General features: G+C 35.7%; 1 protein-coding gene across 1 annotated transcript in view; it reads left to right on the forward strand.

The window, feature by feature from the left end:
• Positions 1-20,346, forward strand: part of LOC145979603 (tenascin-N-like) — a 121,273-nt gene that overhangs the window by 72,149 nt on the left and 28,778 nt on the right. The window contains exons 8-13 of the mRNA XM_083112569.1: positions 12,566-12,690; positions 12,993-13,188; positions 14,281-14,342; positions 16,112-16,328; positions 17,377-17,495; positions 19,277-19,460. Coding sequence (XP_082968695.1) covers positions 12,566-12,690; positions 12,993-13,188; positions 14,281-14,342; positions 16,112-16,328; positions 17,377-17,495; positions 19,277-19,460 — 903 coding nt within the window. The remainder of the gene's footprint in view (positions 1-12,565; positions 12,691-12,992; positions 13,189-14,280; positions 14,343-16,111; positions 16,329-17,376; positions 17,496-19,276; positions 19,461-20,346) is intronic.

Raw genomic sequence — 20,346 nt, forward strand, 5'->3', positions numbered from 1 at the left:
GATTTCTTATTTCTATTAGATTATGACATTCATTATCAAACCATGGCTTACTTTTTCTCGGTTTATGGTATCCTATACTTTCTTTAGCTGCTGATTCTATTGCATTACGTATGTGCTCCCAATTCTTATTTACATCTGTTTCATTTATATTTTCATCATCATTTAAATCCTGCAAAACATCAAATCTATTTGACAGTTTAATTTGGTAATCTTTCTTAATTCTTTCATCAGCAAACTTTCCTGTATCAAATTTTATAACTTTTAGATTTTGTTGCTTATGATTTATCACTGAGAGTCTTTCTCTTAATTTAGCAATTACTAAATAATGGTGTAGAATTTACAAATAAACAAAACACTGTTTCTAATTGGATAAAACTAGTATCAAGTTGCCACCATTTTACCAAGAGCATTATGGTGCACAGTTTTGAGTTCTGACACGCATGTGGGAGATTGTTTTCGAATGTCTTCTTATAGAGTTTATCATTTTTGTTTACCTTTGAGATTACCAAAAGTGGCAGAAATACTACATAAAAAATAGATAAATACATTCAAAGTAGTATTTGGCACATTTACCAGAGAAAAACATCCCTTATGTCTAGTAAAGTGCAACACATTTTTCCCCATTTTGTTCCCAATTCTTCCAGGCAGTATGGTTTATAGCTGCAGTAACACAAGCCTTCCATGTGTTTCTATCCTGGGCAAGATCAATTCAATCTTTTCCATCCTTACCGATTTCCTTCATGTCCATCTCAACATTATCCCTCCATCTTGGCTTTGGCCTTCCTACAGGTCTCCTACAATCAGGCTTCCCAATAAGAATCCTGTAAACTCCTCTTTCCTCTCCCATTCATGTCACATGCCCTGCCCACCTAAGTCTTCTTGATTTAATTATTCTAATAAAACTATACAATTATATTTAATTAGAATAGAAATTGTAGCTTTCCTGGTGATGTCATCATCATCATCCTTTGCCGTTTCCTACCTCTGGCTGGGTCGGCATAGAAGTCAAGCCTCTCCATTTTTTTCTGGTCTTAAACCACTTCTCTCTTTCCACGGTGTTTCAATCTTCTCCTTTTCTCCTAACACTCTCCACTATCTGTTCTTTCCACCGACATCTTGGTCTCCCCCTTGGCCTTATTTCCTCTCTCCTTGTGCATGGTAAGCTCTTACTGATAGTTTTTCTTGTATGTACGCATTGCTTGAATTATAGAAATATTTTCCTGTAGTTTACGGTTATTACAAGCATAAGAAAACAGTTTTTCTTTGTGACGTTTCAGGAGAACACACGCTCCTTTCATCAGACATTTATATTTGATGGCAAAATATGAGAACACCATCATGGACGTATTTAAATTGTTAAATGAATCACATCGTCGCATAAAATTCACTTGCGAACCCATGAATAACAATGTAATTTCTTTCCTTGATCTGCAAATTAAGACAACTGACTCAACAATTCAAACATCAGTCCATAGGAAAAAATTAGCGGGGGAAAAATACATCCATGCCAAATCAGAACATTCGCGTATAACAATGGATAACATATTTTTAAATTTTTTCCTGAGAGCACAAAGACTATGTTCTAATAATGAGGATATAAAAAATGAAGAAGAAAGGCTCTTTAATATAGCAAAAGAAAATGGCTTTCACACTAACAGAATAAACCAAATCAAAAAAACAAGTTGCAAGAAAACTAAAGGAAAAGAGAAATACAGACAAAGATGAAAAATCTGTTGAAAAGAAATTTGTGTGCATTCCATTCCACAAGGGATTCTCACATAAAATTGCAAAAATTTTTAGAAGTTTTAATTTCAAAATTGTTTTTAAATCACCAAGAAGTTTGGAATGTACATTTAATGAATTCAAAATGAGAAACTCTCTACCAGATGTGGAAACCACAGGAATATATAATATAAGTTGTTCATGTTCAAAAGATTATGTGGGACAAACAGCAAGGAAAATGGCAATAAGATAGCATGAACACGATTTGGACATTATTATAAAATCTAAACCCAAGAACAGGTTTGTCAACTCATATCATCGAAGAGAAGCATTTGATTAAAAAGAGAAGGGTTTTAAAAATATTAACGGGAAACACAGAGTTGAATGTGTGGAAAGCTTCGTTCATTGCAAAAAAACACTGGAATAAATTAAATAATGAAAATGGTAACATAGATCCAGTATGGAGTTTTCTTTTTCACAAATGGAGTAAGCCACCATGTTTAAAATTTAATGTAACAGATAACATCAAGAGACTTTGTGAAAACAATGATGAATTTGAATTGCCTGATGATATTTTGGATTCATAATTAAAAAAAATAAAAAATAATAAAAAAAAATAAAACAGACTGCTTTTTTCACAGTTAAGTTGCTATATTGCAACAATGTAACATTGACAACATCCATTATATAACAGATTATTTTTGTTTAAAAATTACTAACCATTGTTATAACTGTATCTTTAGTCAAAATGAAAATAAATGTCTGATGAAAGGAGCGTGTGTTCTCCTGAAACGTCACAAAGAAAAACTGTTTTCTTATGCTTGTAATAACCGTAAACTACAGGAAAATAAGCTCTTACTGGTAGTCTTTCTGCATCCGTCCTCTTCATGTGTCCAAACCACCTCATTTGTGCCGGATCTATCCTTGTCCTGAAGCTTCACCACACCAACTGTCTGTCAGATCTCCTCATTCCTTATTCTACCCCTTCTAGTCTTCCCCAATATACTCCTAAAAAAATTCATTTCCACTACCTGCATCTTTCTTTTGTCTCACCCTGTTATTGCCCAAGTCTCCTCTCCATACATAATTATTGGCACATAGTATGTGTTGTATATTACCATCTTGCATTTCATAGGTACATCCCTGTTCCATATTAATCTTCGAACACTTTGAAATAGTCCACCACCCATTTGTCCTCTTCTGTTTACCTCCTCATCTATTCTTCATCTTCTCTCAATTATGCTTCCTAGATATTTGAAGCTCTACCCTGCCCTCAACTTTTCCATGTCCATCTTATTCTTTGTTCATTTCTGGTTCTCTTTCTTATTGCTATTAGCACCTCGCTCTTTTCTGCACTGAATTTCATTCCTACTTTTCCGATTTCCTCATTCTAACTATCAATCTCTCTCTGTACTACTTCTTCCTTGTCCCACCATATTATTAAGTCATCAGCAAACAACAGGGACTTCATCTCCTCCTCTCCTATCTTCTTCCCCACCTCTTCGTTAATTGCATCCATTGTAATTATGAAGAGCAGTAAGGAAAGAGCACTTCCTGTTATAGTTCATTACTTATACTGAACCACTCTGTTCTTCCCACTGGTGTCTTCACATAGCTCTGGTTGGCCTTGTATGTGCTCTGCCTTACACACTATCTCTTCCTTGACTCCTTTCTCTCTTAGAGCCTTACAAATCTTTGTTCTGACCATGCTATTGTATGTCTTTTCTATGTCCACAAATGCCATAATCAAATCATTTCCATACTCATAGAGCCTTTCCTGCATTTGCCATAAGGTGAATATCAGATCTACTGTTGATCTGCCCCTTCTAAGTCCATACTGTTCCTCTCTCATGTTCAGCTCTGTTACTTCCCTTATTCTTTTCTCTAATATTTTCTCATATACATTTGCTGAGTGGTACATAAGTGTTATTCCTCTGTAATTTTTACATTCCATTGTGTCACCTTTCTTGAATATGGGAACTACGAGGGTGGTTTGAAAAGTTCTCGGAATGGAATAGAAAGAAACGACTTACAACAGTGATTTTTTTTTTTATTTTTCAATGTAGTCTCCCTGTACACTAATGCACTTGGTCCAGCGATGTTCCAATGCCTTGATCCCATCTCGAAAATTAGATTCCTCCAGGCCTGTGAAATACGTGTCAACTTCGGCTATTAGTTCTTCCTTTGAAGAAAATCTCCGTCCACCGAGGAAACTTTTGAGTTAGGGGAAAAGATGGAAGTCTGAGGGAGCCAAATCAGGCGAATAAGGCGGATGTGGCAACAATTCGTAACCAAGTTCATGAATTTTTGCCATGGCAATGACACTTGTGTGAGGGCGCGCATTGTCCTGATGCAAGATGATTTTCTTTCTTGCCAAACCTGGCCTCTTTTCCTGTTGGTCGAGGAGATTAACGTAGTATTGTCCCGTAATTGTTTGACCAGTGGGAAGATAATCGATCAACAGAATCCCTTTCGCATCCCAAAACACTGACGCCATTACCTTTCCGGCCGACCGTATTGCCTTTGCTTTCTTTGGTGGTGGTGAATCAACATGTTTCCACTGCTTTGACTGTTGTTTTGTCTCTGGGGTATAGTAGTGGACCCACGTTTAATCTGTCGTCACAAACCGGCGCAAAAAATCTGTTTGGTTTCTCTTAAAACGAGTCAAACATTGTTCGGAAATGTCCACTCTGATGCGTTTATGGTCCTGTGTTAAAAGTCTCGGCACCCATCTTGCAGATAATTTTCTCATATCCAATTCAACTGTTAAAATGTGATACGCCTGTTCGGATGACATTCCTATAGCTTCAGCAATTTCACGCACTTTCAGTCGGCAATCCTCCATGACCAATTTATGCACTTTTTCAATAATTTCTGGGGTAGTAGCACATTTTGGGCGACCACTACGTGGATCATCTTCTAAGCTGTCCCGACCAAATTTAAACTAGTTTGTCCACTTTGCAACAATTGAATATGAAGGAACAGAGTCCCCCAGTGTGTTCAGAAAATCGGCATGAATTTCCTTTGCTTTCATACCTTTCTTTATGAAGTACTTAATCACCGCTCGAATCTCGATTTTTTTCCATCTTCACAAAGCACTGCATGGGAACAACTACAAAGTGACGTCCGCACCACAGATCTCTACCCAGAACACTGACGCATCACGTGTTTATTAATAATGGATGGCCTATTACTATGCGGGAACCTCGTTGTCCTAGCACTGACATGTGGTGGTGATTCCGAGAACTTTTCAAACCACCCTCGTATTAGTCCCTTTGTGCAATCTCTTGGCACTTCTCTCTGTTTTCAACACTTTGTACTGCCACTACACACCAATCACTCCTGCTGCTAGTATCATTTACTTCAGGTGCTCTACCTCTCTTTATTCTCTTCAGAGTTTCCTCCAGTTCTTTCCATGTGGAATTCACTTTTTCTTTCCTGTTTATTTTTCCTTCACTTTTTCATGTTCATTTTCTTTTTTCACATTCAACAATTTCTCAAAATGATTTCTCCAAATTCTCCTTATTTCTTCATCTTCTTCTACAACGTTTCCTCTTTCATCCCTCAGCTTACAGCTGTCTCCTCTCTCTCTTCTTCTTTCTCTCACTAATCCATACATTTCTCTCTTGTTCCCATCTACATCTTCTTCTGGTACTTTTGTCCATTCTTCCATTCACATTCTTCTTTCCTCCTTTACTACTGTTCTTGCCTCTTTCTTCTATTCCACGTATTCTTTTTGTGCATTTTGTGATTTAACTTTAAACCATTTTCTAAATGCATCATTTTTGGTTTTCACTACCTTTATAGTTCTTTCATTCCACCATTCCACCATTTTCTTGCTAGTCCTTCCACATACCTTTTTGGCTGCCTCTACTAATTCTGTCTTAAACCTTCTCTAATCTGTTTCTACTCCTTTGGGTTCAACTCTTGGCACTTTTCTTCGCAATATTTCTTGATATTTCTCTTTTATCATCTTATCCTTCAATTTTCACACTCCTATCCTTCTCTCTTATTCCTCCCTTCTATCTTTTATTTTCCATCCTCACATCTCCTACTAGTAGCCTGTGATCACTGTCTAATTTCTAACTGGGTATTACTTTAATGTTGTTCATTATCTTCTTTACCTTCTTGTTTACCAATATACTGTATAATCTATTACAGACTTTTGTTTATTATCCCAGCTGTATCTTGTAAGCTTATGGCTGTCATCTTTCTTCCTAAACCAGCTATTACCTATTAGCAGTCTGTTTGTCTTACAAAAGTCTAGTAGCCTCCTTCCCTCCTCATTCCTCCGTCCCCATCCATCTGCTCCAAGTACTTCCATTTACTTTTTCCTGTCTCTTCTCACTTGTGCATTAAAATCACCCATCACAATTTGCCATTCCTTTCCTATGTGTTCTTCTTCAAATTCTTCTTCCTCCTCCCTTGTACATCGTGCTTGTGGGGTATACACTTGAATTATTTCTATTACTTTCCCTCTTACATTCATTTTTAGTTTCATAATTCTGTCATTTACCCTTTCTACTTCCTCACTTTTTCCACTTCTGACTCCAAATCCAACCCCACTCCATCTGCCGTCTTCAGTCCCTGCCCAGTACAGTTTTTAGTCTTTCCTCAATTTCAATTCTCCTCTTCCTTTCCATTTCGTTTCACTCATTCCAAAGTTGTTCGATCCCTCTTCTCTCCATTAGATCCACAATTTCTTCAGTCCTTTCTGTGAGTGTTCCAATATTCAATGTTCATTTTGTAGCCCGTGTTGTCTCCAATTTCCAGTCTGGCTTGCATCTTCCTTATCTCGAACTGCAGTGATGTGATTTGGACAAATGTTCTTAGGTCACCAACCAGGTTAATGGTAGATTAAATTTTTTTTTTATATTTTAATTAATTATTAATATTAAAGTATAAAATAGTATTGCAGTCAGAAAGCATCTTTTCATCCAGCCGCACACTGGATCCAATATGAAACAATGCAACAAGATAAAACACAATGAGTCACGATGCAATACAATGCAACACGATGATACAGAAGTCAACATGATGAGGCAAGACGAGGCTTTTTGTGTTCTTCATATGATAACGAGAAGTCAAAAGAGATGTGTATTACTTTAATTCCACTCATGGTAGTGTTTCAAGTCAACACAGCTTTACAAATTGCTAACAGAAATTAAGTTCGGAAGGGTGTAACATGACAGTGTGCACGAGGTAAGGTGGGATCAGGGATAACCCCATAGAAGACAATTATTCCTGGCAACGAAAGTTAATTTTCATTACTACGAGGGATGTTTCTATCCCCCCGCCATTTGGCATGTTATATGTAAATATGATAATTTAGTTTTAGTAATTTGTTCATACAGTAACTAAATATGTTGCACATGTAAATATGATAATTTAATGTTAGTAATTTGTTCGTACAGGAACTAAATATGTTGCACAACAACAACAAAATCACTAAGATATATGTGAAAACGTGAAAACCATTGAAGCTTTGGAAACACAACACATTTTTTGTATGAGGAAATGATTAATCAATTGCGTGCTTTGTTTGATATTGTATTTCTAATTATCTTTCATCGTAATGTTAATTTATCTCCTCTCAAAAGAGAGCAGTTTTCTTGTTTACACCTGAATCCAGCAATAGATATACCCCCTGCAAAAAAAAAAAAAGTTTAATTCGTGAACTGCCAACCATAGTTATTCAAGCAATAAATATCAAACTGGCCTGAATGCTTTTGTCCTTATTGTGGAACCAACTGAGTAATAATCCTACAATGGAGGCCTTGCTTGGACAAGAACCATTAGTTTCTCTGGATCAAACTTCATTTCTAACCTTGACTGCACCCTCAAACCTATATGGTGTTAAACGATACAGTGATGAGCAGTGATCAGAATGCTACATTTTAAAAGTAGCTTCGCTACAGACACAGCTACTCTTCCAAAATGTAGCTTTGCTAGAGCTACAGCTACATTTACCAGAAAGTAGTTCGCTACGCTACTCCTGTCCGCTACTCACTACTTTGCTACTTTTGCGCTACTTCTGCATAAAAAAACTTAAAAACAACCATGTGGATATTAAAAAATCCCCTACTACTGGTAAATAGATTGCTATTTATTTTCATGATTCCTGTCACTCGATAATTTTGATAGCAGTGTAACTTCAGTTACTTATTTTTACTATAGTTTTTGAGAATAACATACGTATGCAAGTGCCATTTCAATTCAAATTTGATATATGAATATTGCAATTAGGGTGTTACCCAAATTAATGATTACAACTATACGCAAATGAAATTTGGTAGGATTACGTATTTATATTATCATCAACATATTTTTCTTGAGAATAAATATTTCATATTTTATAGACTGATATGAAGACAGCATTTTGAATGAAAAGTACCTGGAGCCCTTTGACTACAAAAGGGCCCCAGGTTCGATACCGAGCGGATCCAGTCTCGATCAGCTTAGGTATGCATAAAATAGACTCAAAACATAAACTAGGAAAGATGCCAAGTTGGAAGGATGGGATCCTCCTGATCCTCCATTCCCCACACTGCTCATCATTCTTCATTCTTCCTCGTTCTTGCAATTAGCCGAAAGTGGCAGAAAGCGACTATAGATAAGAGAATAATTAAATAAACAATTCATCCTCATTGTCATGATTGAGAAGAGTTGAAGAATAGATGAGGAGGTAAACAGAAGAGGACAAATGGGTGGTGGACTATATCAAAGCATTCGAAGATTAATATGGAACAGGGATGTACCTATGAAATGCAAGAAGGTAATATATAACACATACTATGTGCCAATTATTACGTGGCGTAGAGAGACAAAAAGAAGATGCAGGCAGTGGAGATGTAATTTTTAAGGAGTCTATGGGAGAAGACTAATCCCCGCGACATGTTAAGTTTGCAGCAGATTTTATGTAATAAACCACGTGAGAATGGCGCTCAGCATTTCCCATGCAAGTCTTGCCTCAACTGCCGAGCTGTTTATATCACAGACAGTGAGAAAATCGGCAGTATTGCAGCAGGACTACATTCTGTGTGCACGTTTGGGTCTATTATATGCGAAAAGTTGCTGCAAAGTTAACCTGTCGCGGGGCTTAGAAGGGATAGAATAAGGAATGAGGAGATCCGACAGACAGTGGTTGTGGTGAAGCTTCAGGCCAGGATAGATCAGGCACAGATAAGATGCTTCGGGCACATGAAGAGGATGGATGCAGAAAGACTGCCAGTAAGAGCTTACTATGCACAAGGAGTGGGAATAAGGCCAAGGGGGAGACCAAGGTGTTGGTGGAAAGAGCAGATAGCAGAGAGTGTTAGGAGAAGAGGACAAGATTGGAACACCATGGAAAAAGATGAGTGGTGAAAGACCAGGAAAAAATGGAGAGGCTTGACTTCTATGCCGACCCAGCCAGAGCCAGGAAACTGCAAAGGATGATGATGATGTCATGATTAGTAAAAGTTACAGAAAAGTGACGCAAAAGTAGAAAAAATACATAAATTTGAAAACTATGTATATTAACTAAAGAAAATTGTAGTTTCTGCAGGAAAGTCAATAACTTGTACATACTTTATACAATATGATACAATATATTAAGGAAACTGTCGTGTAAACCCGAGTGTTCTAAACGTATTGTAATTATTAAAATTTGTGAGCATATATTATCTCAAAAATAATTGTAATTCCAGAAACTCTATCATTCTTGTAACAATACTGACAATGATCAATGCTGTTAACGTACTGAGCCATTTATTGCTGGCACTATTCCTTTGTCAGAGCAGTGGAAAATCCATCGCTCCTTTTTGCACTGCTAGTTGTGTTTTACACAGCAATTAATGACATTTTGGTGTCTCTTACACCATGGATATCCACAGAATTTATTCCGGGGGTGATGCAAACGAGGCACTTTTTTCCAGCGGTGTAGAAAATGAGGCATGTTTCTCCCCAAAATAGCAATGCAGCTAAAAAAAAGTAGCTGTTAGCTGGAATATATTCATATATGTCAGTTACTTATCTGGATATCTGAATTATTCAGATACTAATTAAATAACATCCAGATATCTATAATCTACAATCTAGATAATCTGTATTTCCATGTAATTGACTTTGTCTTTATGAACCTCCTGCAAAATTTAGGGTTATTGTCGATTTTTTTTTACGCTGTTGCCACATTCAAAATTCACCTCAAAATGCTGAGAAAAAATGTAGCTGTAGCGTGCTACTTTTGACCACTGGTGATGAGTCACATGTAGGTGGTGAACTAAGGAAAAAGGTTTCACACGTGCACAGAGCATTTTGTTGCATTATGCTCCTGCGAGACCAAATTCCACCAATACACTGTTTTGTCTCAAACCGTCACAATGCAACTAAGGTGACTCGTGTGAAATGTTTCATCCGGTGTGCAGTGGCCCATAAGAGTCCCATGTTAAACATTCCTGAATCAGTTTGCAACAAAAATGACTCAGATCCAGTGTGCGGCTGGCCTTAGAATGAATGGAATGTTAATTGTTATTTAACATAATTTTCTGTAACTTTTGGCTAATTCAATGACATGTTAATTTGTAAAATTTCACCTAATATATCCAGAGGAAATGTTTATTAAAGAAGCAATTATCTGCACTGTAGGAATCAGTGGTGGATCCAGGATTGGTAGTTGCGAGGGGCGATTTTTGCCAGGTAGATTACAGTACCTTACCAAGCCAGGAAACTATCCTGACATACGTTTTCAATCGTTATGTAAACAATGCTGCTTCAAAGAGAAGCTGAGTTGTAGCCTGAGGTCTCATTGGTAGCATTCGAAACAAGGGTTTGAGAATTCCAATTCTAGTCACTTTTTTTTTCATAATTATCGTAATTAATTCCAACTTCACGACACACACATAAAAATATGCATCGTAAATCTGTAAATAAACTAATGACAAATATTACTGTCACTCATTACATGCACCTGAAGCATACAGGATGCATTAAGCATCTTCCTGAGGAAATATTGTTACCTTGGCAGATGCGATATCCTTTTGGACTACAATGCAGTGAGACAGAACTACTTCATAACTTGAAATGTAAATATCAAATACACTTCCTCCATGCTACTAATAATTATAATATATCAAAACATACGTTTAGAGTTAAAATTATTTTAACAAGAATAAAATATTGGTACTGTACCTGATGACATCGAGGCAGATACAGAACCTACAAGATCAATACGAAATCGCAAAAATTCACGGAAATTGCCTTCATTGCAAAGTACACGTTTAGTTTCATATTTGGAGAGTTTTACATCATCCCTGTGAACCTCTGAAGGGAACGTTTTGACATCCAAGCAGTATGACTGTTTTCACAATAGGTAGTAAGTAACCTTTCCCTGTTTTCAGCTATTTGTTCCAGGCTTTTGTTTTGCCGAATATTTATTACATCAAGACTAGGATCACTTCACATTTTCCAAAACTGTTTCCCATCTTCCACTGCCTTTTTGTGATAATCTTTAGATTCGTGAATGACCAAATCACCATTTTTCCCTGTTAAATTTGAAAAATCCTTCAAAGGTTTTGTAACTAATTTCCCGAGTGTCGCATTGTGTTTAAACCCTCCCCCCCCCCCCGACTTGACGAGGTACGAAAATGGAAAAAAAATTACACAGGTAGCCCTGAAGGTGATCTGAAATAACAAGCCACTCGAACGATTCCAGGTGCTTTTTGGAAGCATATCGATGGTCATCTTTGTCACCTTTCCTTTGCAAGGAGAACGGATATTTATATCAAACCAGTGGAACCCAATGGCACATTAAAATAGCTTCTTTTCAAATATTATCTATCTGTCCCCCCTGGAATTTTCCTATCAATAAACATAATGTTTCAGATCTCACTTTAAATTGTAGGTCCAGTCCCGATTAGCATTACTGTGCATAAAGTGGACTTAAAACACCAAATCAATCAATCAAAATCCAATATGAAAAACATCAATATTTTGAACTCTCTGAGCTGTTTCACTTTACGTGCAATTTGCATTATTGCATTGCCACTCAATCTGGTCAAATCAGTAGATTCTGCACTATCACATAACATATCCTCATCCAAACTATAACAGAGAGAGCTAACTGAATTTACTCCCTCTCCATTTTCATTGCTCCCTTCTGTAGCCTTTTTTTGAATAAACTCTCTATTGTCCTCAACTGGAGTTTTCTTTTAGCCGTTGCTAATTTTTTCCTATCCTCAAAACTCATATCTTCAAAGTAAAACACAAATCACAAAGAAAGTAAGAAACACAAACACCTCTGTCACAGCACCAATGCCACTCATGCAAGCTACATCTTGCGGAATAATAACAAACGCATTTTTTTTTCTTTACATTACGCCACACTTTCACCATGGAAATGTATCGCACTGAACTACGCTACCAATTCACTCGACAGGAAAAGAACGCGAGAACGTTGACTGGTGCCGGCTGGACCCACCCTCAAGTCCGGCATCGGTATCATATTACCGTGCATGTCCAGTGAAGACTGTGACTTTTTGGTGTTGACTGAAATGTTGTTTTTTCTCCTCCTTCTGGCCAGTAGCAGAGGGAACAAAACCAAGAGGGAGTAACGAAGCTCCTGTTGTGGAAAATCACGTTTACCTTGTTAATGAGGGAAATGTACCTTAAAAAACATACATGCAGCACTTAAATTATTAGTAATATCAATCATTATTATATATCCCAAAAATCCATCATCAGGCCAGTGGGGGGGTGGGATGATCGCCTCCCCACCTGTCGATCCGTGCCTGGTAGGAATATTGTACAAAACACTTTCAAAAGTGTTTAAAGTAACATTGCTTTAATACCTATTCTTCATTTCTAGCTTACAGCATTCTGTCTTCTTCTCCTCATTTGATGGGCTCAGACTATACAAGTCTTGCATTAATATTTAACATTTTAGACTACAAGGGCAAAGGCACACCTATTTATTACCAACTTCAATTTAAGGTGAGTCATATAATATAAAACTGTTCAATTGCTACAAGGAAATATACCAATAGGCATTAGTTAATTTTTTAAAGTGAATATATAGTTTTAGTTCATTCAAATATTTTATAATATATTGTGATTTGTAAGTGAGTTTGACTAACATATGTTATTATTAGGTTAATTTTTTTGTAAATATCTCATAATGTTTACATGTTTCTGTCTCAAAGAAATGTTTGATATCAACCTATTATCAATATAATTTACAAAACACTAGAATTCGTTGCATTTTATGAACACTATTTGAGTGATTTTCCTCGTAGAAACTCCATGACGAAAATTGGATGGAGCTTCAACCTTATTCAGTGTCTGATACCTCCCATGGAATTGTTGAAAAAAATATCACTGGACTTCTTCCTGGCTACACCTACATTGTAAGAGTTGTTCTAATAGACAAAGACGGAAGCTGCTATGAGAAAGAAGATGTACCTTCATTGACGGCAAATACTGAATGTGATGGTATGTGATGCAAGAAGATTATTATTATTTTATAATAATAAAGCACAATTGTGAATTCTTTATTAGTTCCCAAATCGAAATTAATCAAATTAACCAGTTTCTGGCCTGATGAAAAATATGGCCAGTAAAAGTAAATATTATTTGCATATGATTTCATATGATTAATAAATTTATTTATAAAAACTAATAGTTGAATTTTAACCATGTATACAATTAAGAGGAAATAAAAATACTACCCTTTGTACCATATAGTATGTTAATGTCAGTATGTTTCTTTATAGATAGAATTGCATTATTTACCGATCTGATAAATTATTTATGAACAACTGCTTCTTATTAATATAAAGTCACAAATCATGCCTACTGTTTAAACAAAATACGTTTTTAAGTGTGCAGTTCTTTTATAAAAAATAAGCACTGTTCATAGCCATGATTGGATTGATTGGATTAATTTGTTGTTTTAAGTCCACTTTATGCACAGTAAGGCTAATCGGGACTGGACCTACAGTTTAAAGTGGGATCCGAACCACTTGTGCCTCCACCGGGTATCGAACCCAGGACCCCTTGATTACAAGGCGACGACGCTACCACTGCACCATCGGGGAGGCCCTCATAGCCATGATGATCAGTCAATTACATTCTGTAATCAAGTATTAGTATGACCCATTAGTCATTCATGAAATATTTGTTATTTATAACAGATAATAATTTCTTTCTTGAGGGTCACTAGCACTAAATCATTTATAAGTAGTCTGTAAGCATTGGTAAAAAGCTCATATTTATCCACCAAGTATATAAGTATGGGCTAATGAAGGTTACAGAGGAAAAACAATCAAAGTCCACTTTTGATGAAAATTGAGATTATGATACCACGCTATTGCAGAGGTGGTGTACTACAACCTCACATGCCCAATTTTAGGAAAACCACTCATGATCCCGCACAAATCAGCATCCAAAAATATATATATTTCTGCTTCATTCTGTAGCATTTTCATACTTCAAATTTCATTCCTGTAAAAAGTTAAAAAGTGAACTTTGTTTGTTTTTTGACTGCACCTTTCAACATGAGTCCATTATTTTATCTTTTCACAGTTCCCACCAATGAATACAAAACTATGAATGTGACAGGATCAAGCTTTGAAATCAAGTGGCAGGTATGAGTATAATATATGTCCCAAAATTATCTTTACAGATTTTTCCCCTCAGTAGAACAGAGAAGTTAAAAAATAACAAGGATCTTTATTTTTGTCACTTTTGCCAGCAAATTATTAAATAAAAATACAAATTTTACTTATGTATGGTTCAAAAGGTTCCTTTACGAAACTGTTTTTGCCAGGTTCTTCAGGGTTAACCAATAAGATCACATTAGCAATCATGTGAATAGTTGATACATTTTTTGAAGACTGCCTCATGATGAACAGCTTGCTTGTTTTAGAAATCACATCACTGCCCACCACCTTCAGCACTGGTGTTCAGTTTTAGAAAGGAACCTTTTCAAAATCACATGTAAATAAAACTTGTAGTCTTAATTAATAATTTGCAAGCTATGGTAATGTGCACCTTTAAGAAATGAAATCAACAACAAGTTCCAAAGTTTGATGTGAAACAAGTAGAGCTACACATGAGTAATGTCAAGATAGTATTCAACTTCCTGCTGTATTCCCCACAGCATGCCCTCTGAGATTGCCATGATGTTAGCAACTGTGCTTCAACTTCCAAATCCCTAACCTGTGTGTAGTATACAGAGTGGTCACAAAGCGGGCATACCCCCCTTCATTTTCGACATTTCGACACTATGATGATTGTGATTGAATGCTTGATATGGACACATACCTGATGTTTAAGAGTCCAGAACATCGGTATGGAGACCATCATTTTCTTTGCACCACCGAATTCTGCACCATGTACAGGCACAGTTTGCATTTCAAATGTGCCATTACCTGAATAAGACCTTTCCCAGGCAGTTGACTGGAAGAGGTTTTGAAGATTACCCAGCTCCCTTAGCCTGGCCTCCAAGAAATCCCAAACTTACCTCTGGTGGTTCATCAATGACAGAGTCCGAAATAATGGGTATCACACAATGTGAGAGTTAAGAGCTGCTGTGAAGGATGCTTTCACAAACGTGACCCAGGATTATCTCTGCAAAACAAATGCCACAACATGGCGCAAAATTCAGCTGCACGCTAAAAATTATGGGCTCCGTACATATTGTCTTTGCTCTTAAACCATCAGGCGTTTGTCCATATCAAACATTCAACCATAACCATGTAGTGTCGAAAACAAGGGGCCCACTTTGTGACCACTCTGTATAATATCCTTAACATAGCCTGACAGAGAAATAGCTAAACCTTAAGATCCAGTTAACGTATAGGTCAGGTAATAGGACAACTCCATCCAATTTGAATACAAATAAACGTTATGCATTGCTCTTACATGTGCAAGACACTGAGCTTTGCTTTGCTATTTCATGTAGTTTTTGAAGGGTAAAAGCTGCAGAGATAATTTTAGATCATGCCATATTTTCGAAATAAATGAAACTAGGAAATCACATCAATAGTTTAATACTCTGCTTTATATATTAGATATTAAGTAAGAATTATTAGTTAATATAGCAACAGTACCCATACATACATTATATTGTACAATGACATAAACAGAACTTATTTAGAATCCGTTATTTTATTATTTATTTTATATTGCCAAATAATTGTACCCAATTGCATGATTCGCTTTACATGGCTGTGAATATTGAACACACTGCAAAGTAAATGTATTAGTTTTTCAATTTTTAATAATTTTTTTTCTGAATAATTTTGGTGCAATTTACTGCAAGGTTGAAAATTCTAATTTAGTTTTGCTTCTGTCTTTAAATATTTAAGGAAAACTGTCTATATTCATAATTTCATATTTTTATTCTCCACAGCCTGTTAACACTAATTCTAAAATGTGCCCACTTCAACACTATGAGGTTTACATCAAGGAAGATTTGAATTGGAGTTTGTACACAAAACAACAATCAACAGTGGCCACTTTTACTAACAAAATCCCCAATGTACAATATCAAGTTAAAGTGAAGGCAGTGACAGTTACAGGATATAGTAAATTGTCAGATACATTCATGGTGACAACAGGGCCTGGAGGTAATAACTTTTTATTTATTATACACTACAATTAAGAAATTAACCTTTTCTGAGCAGCTTATTTTAATTATGTTATTACCTTATTGTCTGCTATTTTATTTCAGAACACTTCCAATCATGGAAGTTGACAAGAAGAATGTGCTACCTTTCATTATAGTATTTGTTAATTTCATTAATGTCAATAAAATGTCATATATTAATAAAGTTCAAAGTAATTTTAAAATACAGCATGCTTCATAAGTCACTATGGGATTTCAGAAGTCGGTAGCTCAGGGGCCAATTCAACCATGCAAGTGAGAGCAAGTCAGTGAAAAGCGTAAATATCGAAATTTTTAACCTGCCTTACATATGTCTTCCCTCGGTGGCTCTTCATTCGTCAATCCTAGTTCCTGACACACACATTCTATCATATCAACATCAATGGCAGCAGCTGTATCCATGGTTCTTTGGTAAATCTCTTGGTAAAGGAGACATGTGAGCATAATCTTGAACATAACTTGGTTCGAAAACTACATTGCACTGTAAAAGTTGATTTTGTCTTCTCTGACAAGACAAGACCAGCCTCACAGCATTGAAAACTGTACCGAGGATGTTAATTCTTAACTTCTAGAGTATTTGAGTAAACTATTGTCCATATCATAGTCCTCAGCTTAGGTCTTTGTGGCTATTTTAGTTACCGGACCATTCTAGGAGAAATGGCAGGTCTGTGGTTGAATTGTTTTAAATAGCCACTCAGCCACTTTCTCTTTGGCTCGCTTGCCCTCTTCATGCGCAATTAAAGAGAAAACTTGAAGATCAGAAGGATGTGATGGAAAACGATCAGTGGTGTTTAAAACCAGTCTTTAAGTTTTTAAAATAGTTTAATTAAATTCTGGTTTACGTACAAGCTTGTTTTAATACTTGCTTGGATATTACATAATGAACAATTACCCATATATGTATATTAAAGCTAAATGAATAAAAATATATGAAAAAAAGTTGGTTTAACAGTGGTAAATGAGGTAACATGCTGAATACACCACTGATTGTTGTTAATTTTCTTTCCAAGCATCTTCCAGTGTAACGAACCTAAGTGTGCTTAAAAAATCATGGAAGGACTTTCAAATCCACTGGGATCCTCCAGCAAATCTTGGCGGTGAAATAAAATACTATCAAGTATCATACCAGGTTTGTAGAATTATTATAAGATAGAAAATGGAATACCTTTGTTAATCTCAATTTTAAAGTTGCATGTTATGTTTTCCTTCTTTATGATCATGACTATCAGATACCATGTAACAATAGTTCAAGGTTTTGGGAATATTTGTATTCAGTCTTTAAATCTTTTCTGAATCTCTTGCTATATAATAGTATTAGAACATTGTGAGATATTCATTAAATATATAACCACACCATTCTAAGTATTGCTGTGAACGTACTTCACCTTAATCAGTATTCAAAGTTATGGGGAGTAGGATAATGCCTCTCCCAAGCAAAAATTGAGTTGCCTATACACCTCCATCTGATTTATTCTACCATTTTAAACAATACAATTACCCTCCTGTTTCCCCCTTATGATCAAAACTAAATTGGCTATCACCATCTAAGTGTCGATCTTATAATGAATATGGAATTTTTGCATTCCATATCCAACTTCCATTGAATGCTTTCTCAAATGTGTGTCAAAGTACATTTATTAAATTCATTGTTTTGAAAATATGTTTTTGTGTGCAATAATAAGATATCATTTATTTATTGTTGAAATTTAGTAATTAGTAATTGAATTCTGATTACTTTCCCACAAATTCTCTGTGACCTTGCCAATTAATATGCATTCCTTTATGGTTTTCTCATATATAATTCATTCCACTAGAAGTTGCTTTAAAAAAAAAATAATGTTACTGTTTCAAAAGCATTGACATAATAAAAAGTGCTATGTTCAATTTTTGCAATAATGAACTTTCCAACAATTTATCTTTCTCCGTATATCTTTTTTTCTCTCTCTCTCTCTGCAAGCAGCTGAATTGATTGATTCATTGATTTGGAATTTTTAAGTCCACTTTATGCACAGTAAGGCTAATCAGGACTGGGCCTACAGTTGTAAGTGGGATCCGAACCACTATGTGCCTCAACTAGGAATCGAACCCGGGACCCCTTGATTACAAGGCAAGGCCTTCCCGATGGCGCAGTGGTAGCATCATTGCCTTGTAATCAAGGGGTCCCAGGTTCGATACCCGGTGGAGGCACATAGTGGTTCGGATCCCACTTTAAACTGTAGGTCCAGTCCCGATTAGCCTTACTGTGCATAAAGTGGACTTAAAACACCAAATCAACAGCAGGGCGACAACATCTGTAAGATGAAGGTCAAGTGCACTTTTTTGTTACTCTCTTGAAGATTTTTTTAAATGATGTCTTGTCTCTTTGAGTGGAAGCTGGAAAATTAAGAACTTTCACATTTGCTATTTGTTAGCAAATGATTGATTGATTGATTTAGTTTATTTTACATCACGTTTTGTGCCTCTTTGCTAATTTGCGAAGATAGGGATGAGTGAGGAAATGATGAAATTGATGAATGGACATTCACAAACAACCAAGCCCAAGCAGGATTCGAACCTGGGACCCTTGGAGTCACAGTGCAATATGCTGATTGTTAGTAAGTTAGCAAGTGTTATGTTAAAGTCTTAATTTAGTTTTATTACATGTGTAGAAGAAAACACAAGTTGAAGAGTATTACCCATTATTTGTTAAGCATACATTATTGATTATTAGGGCATCCATTATTTGTTAAGCATACATTATTGATTATTAGGGCTGTAGTGGTAAGCTGTAAATACTCTTAATGGCATATCCAGCAGGAAAATTTTCCAAATTTGAAAGATATTTTAACATACTTCATTTGAGAATGTAATGATCATTAAAGCAAAATTACATGAACTGTTTTATTCATATTTTCTTCCACTTCTTTCTAGTGTCTCCAATTACTAGCATGTAAGAGGCATATTTGCAGATCATCAGCAGGGGATGTAAATGTTGGAACTAACTCTGTCACTTTGTATGGACTCTATCCACTTGCTCAGTATGAAATAAAGGTGGCAGCTTTCACAGGGACATTGGGACAATTTAGCAGAATACTAGAATTAGTTGAGTCTACAAGTAAGTCACACTTTGTTTTGTTAGCATAATGATAATATTTTAAAAGTGATTGTTTTTTTTTTATATTTAAGATATTTGTTATAACTTATTTCAATTATCAGACAAATTGTGTCCAACCTTCCATTCTTCCATTTTTCTCTCTCCAATCAGTTAGTACTTAGGAGAAACATAATAGTTTCAATTTTTATTTTGAAGTTATATATCTCATAGTGAATAGCAATGACACAAAAGCAAATTAATGGATATGTAGCCAGCATATTAATTCATGTTTCCAAAATGAAAAAGTAGAGATGCATATGTCAGCTGGCAAAATATAATACCGAGTGTAGCCAGCAAGAAATAATTCATGCAATTGGAGACATAAAATTGCGTACTTGGCAGAATTTTTAATGTTGCCTCAATGATCCCAAGTCAACACAACTGGATTTGTTTGGAGGTCTATGACAATGTATATTCTCATTGTACAGTCTATTTTTGTAATGCAAGTGCTATAGGAATGGCATCAATAGTTCTCAGAATGTAAGAGATGGCAAATGTCTGTTTTGCTTATTTATTTGTTTCTTAAGAAACAAGGTTTGGAATTTATAAACTCTTGAATACAGTGGCATATACTAAAAATTTGACCTGGTTTATTGCAGCAATTCTTATTTTTTGTACATATGTGTGTGTATATGTATATATGTTTATTTACCAGTGGAGAACCACGTATGGAAGCCACTTCTTTCATCCTAGAACTTCTTTATATTAAATATGAGGGTCAGTCAAAATGTTAGTTGCACTAGAATGAAAGAAATAGCATATGGAATATGGAGGACAGTTCTTATATTTATATGAAAGTACACAGTTTATGAAGTTGTGCATAAAAGGTTATGTTTTCACACATAAA

This window comes from Lepisma saccharinum, chromosome 26 (genome assembly GCF_977018435.1).
Source record: "Lepisma saccharinum chromosome 26, izLepSacc3.1, whole genome shotgun sequence".
Classification (NCBI taxonomy): Eukaryota; Metazoa; Arthropoda; class Insecta; order Zygentoma; family Lepismatidae; genus Lepisma; species Lepisma saccharinum.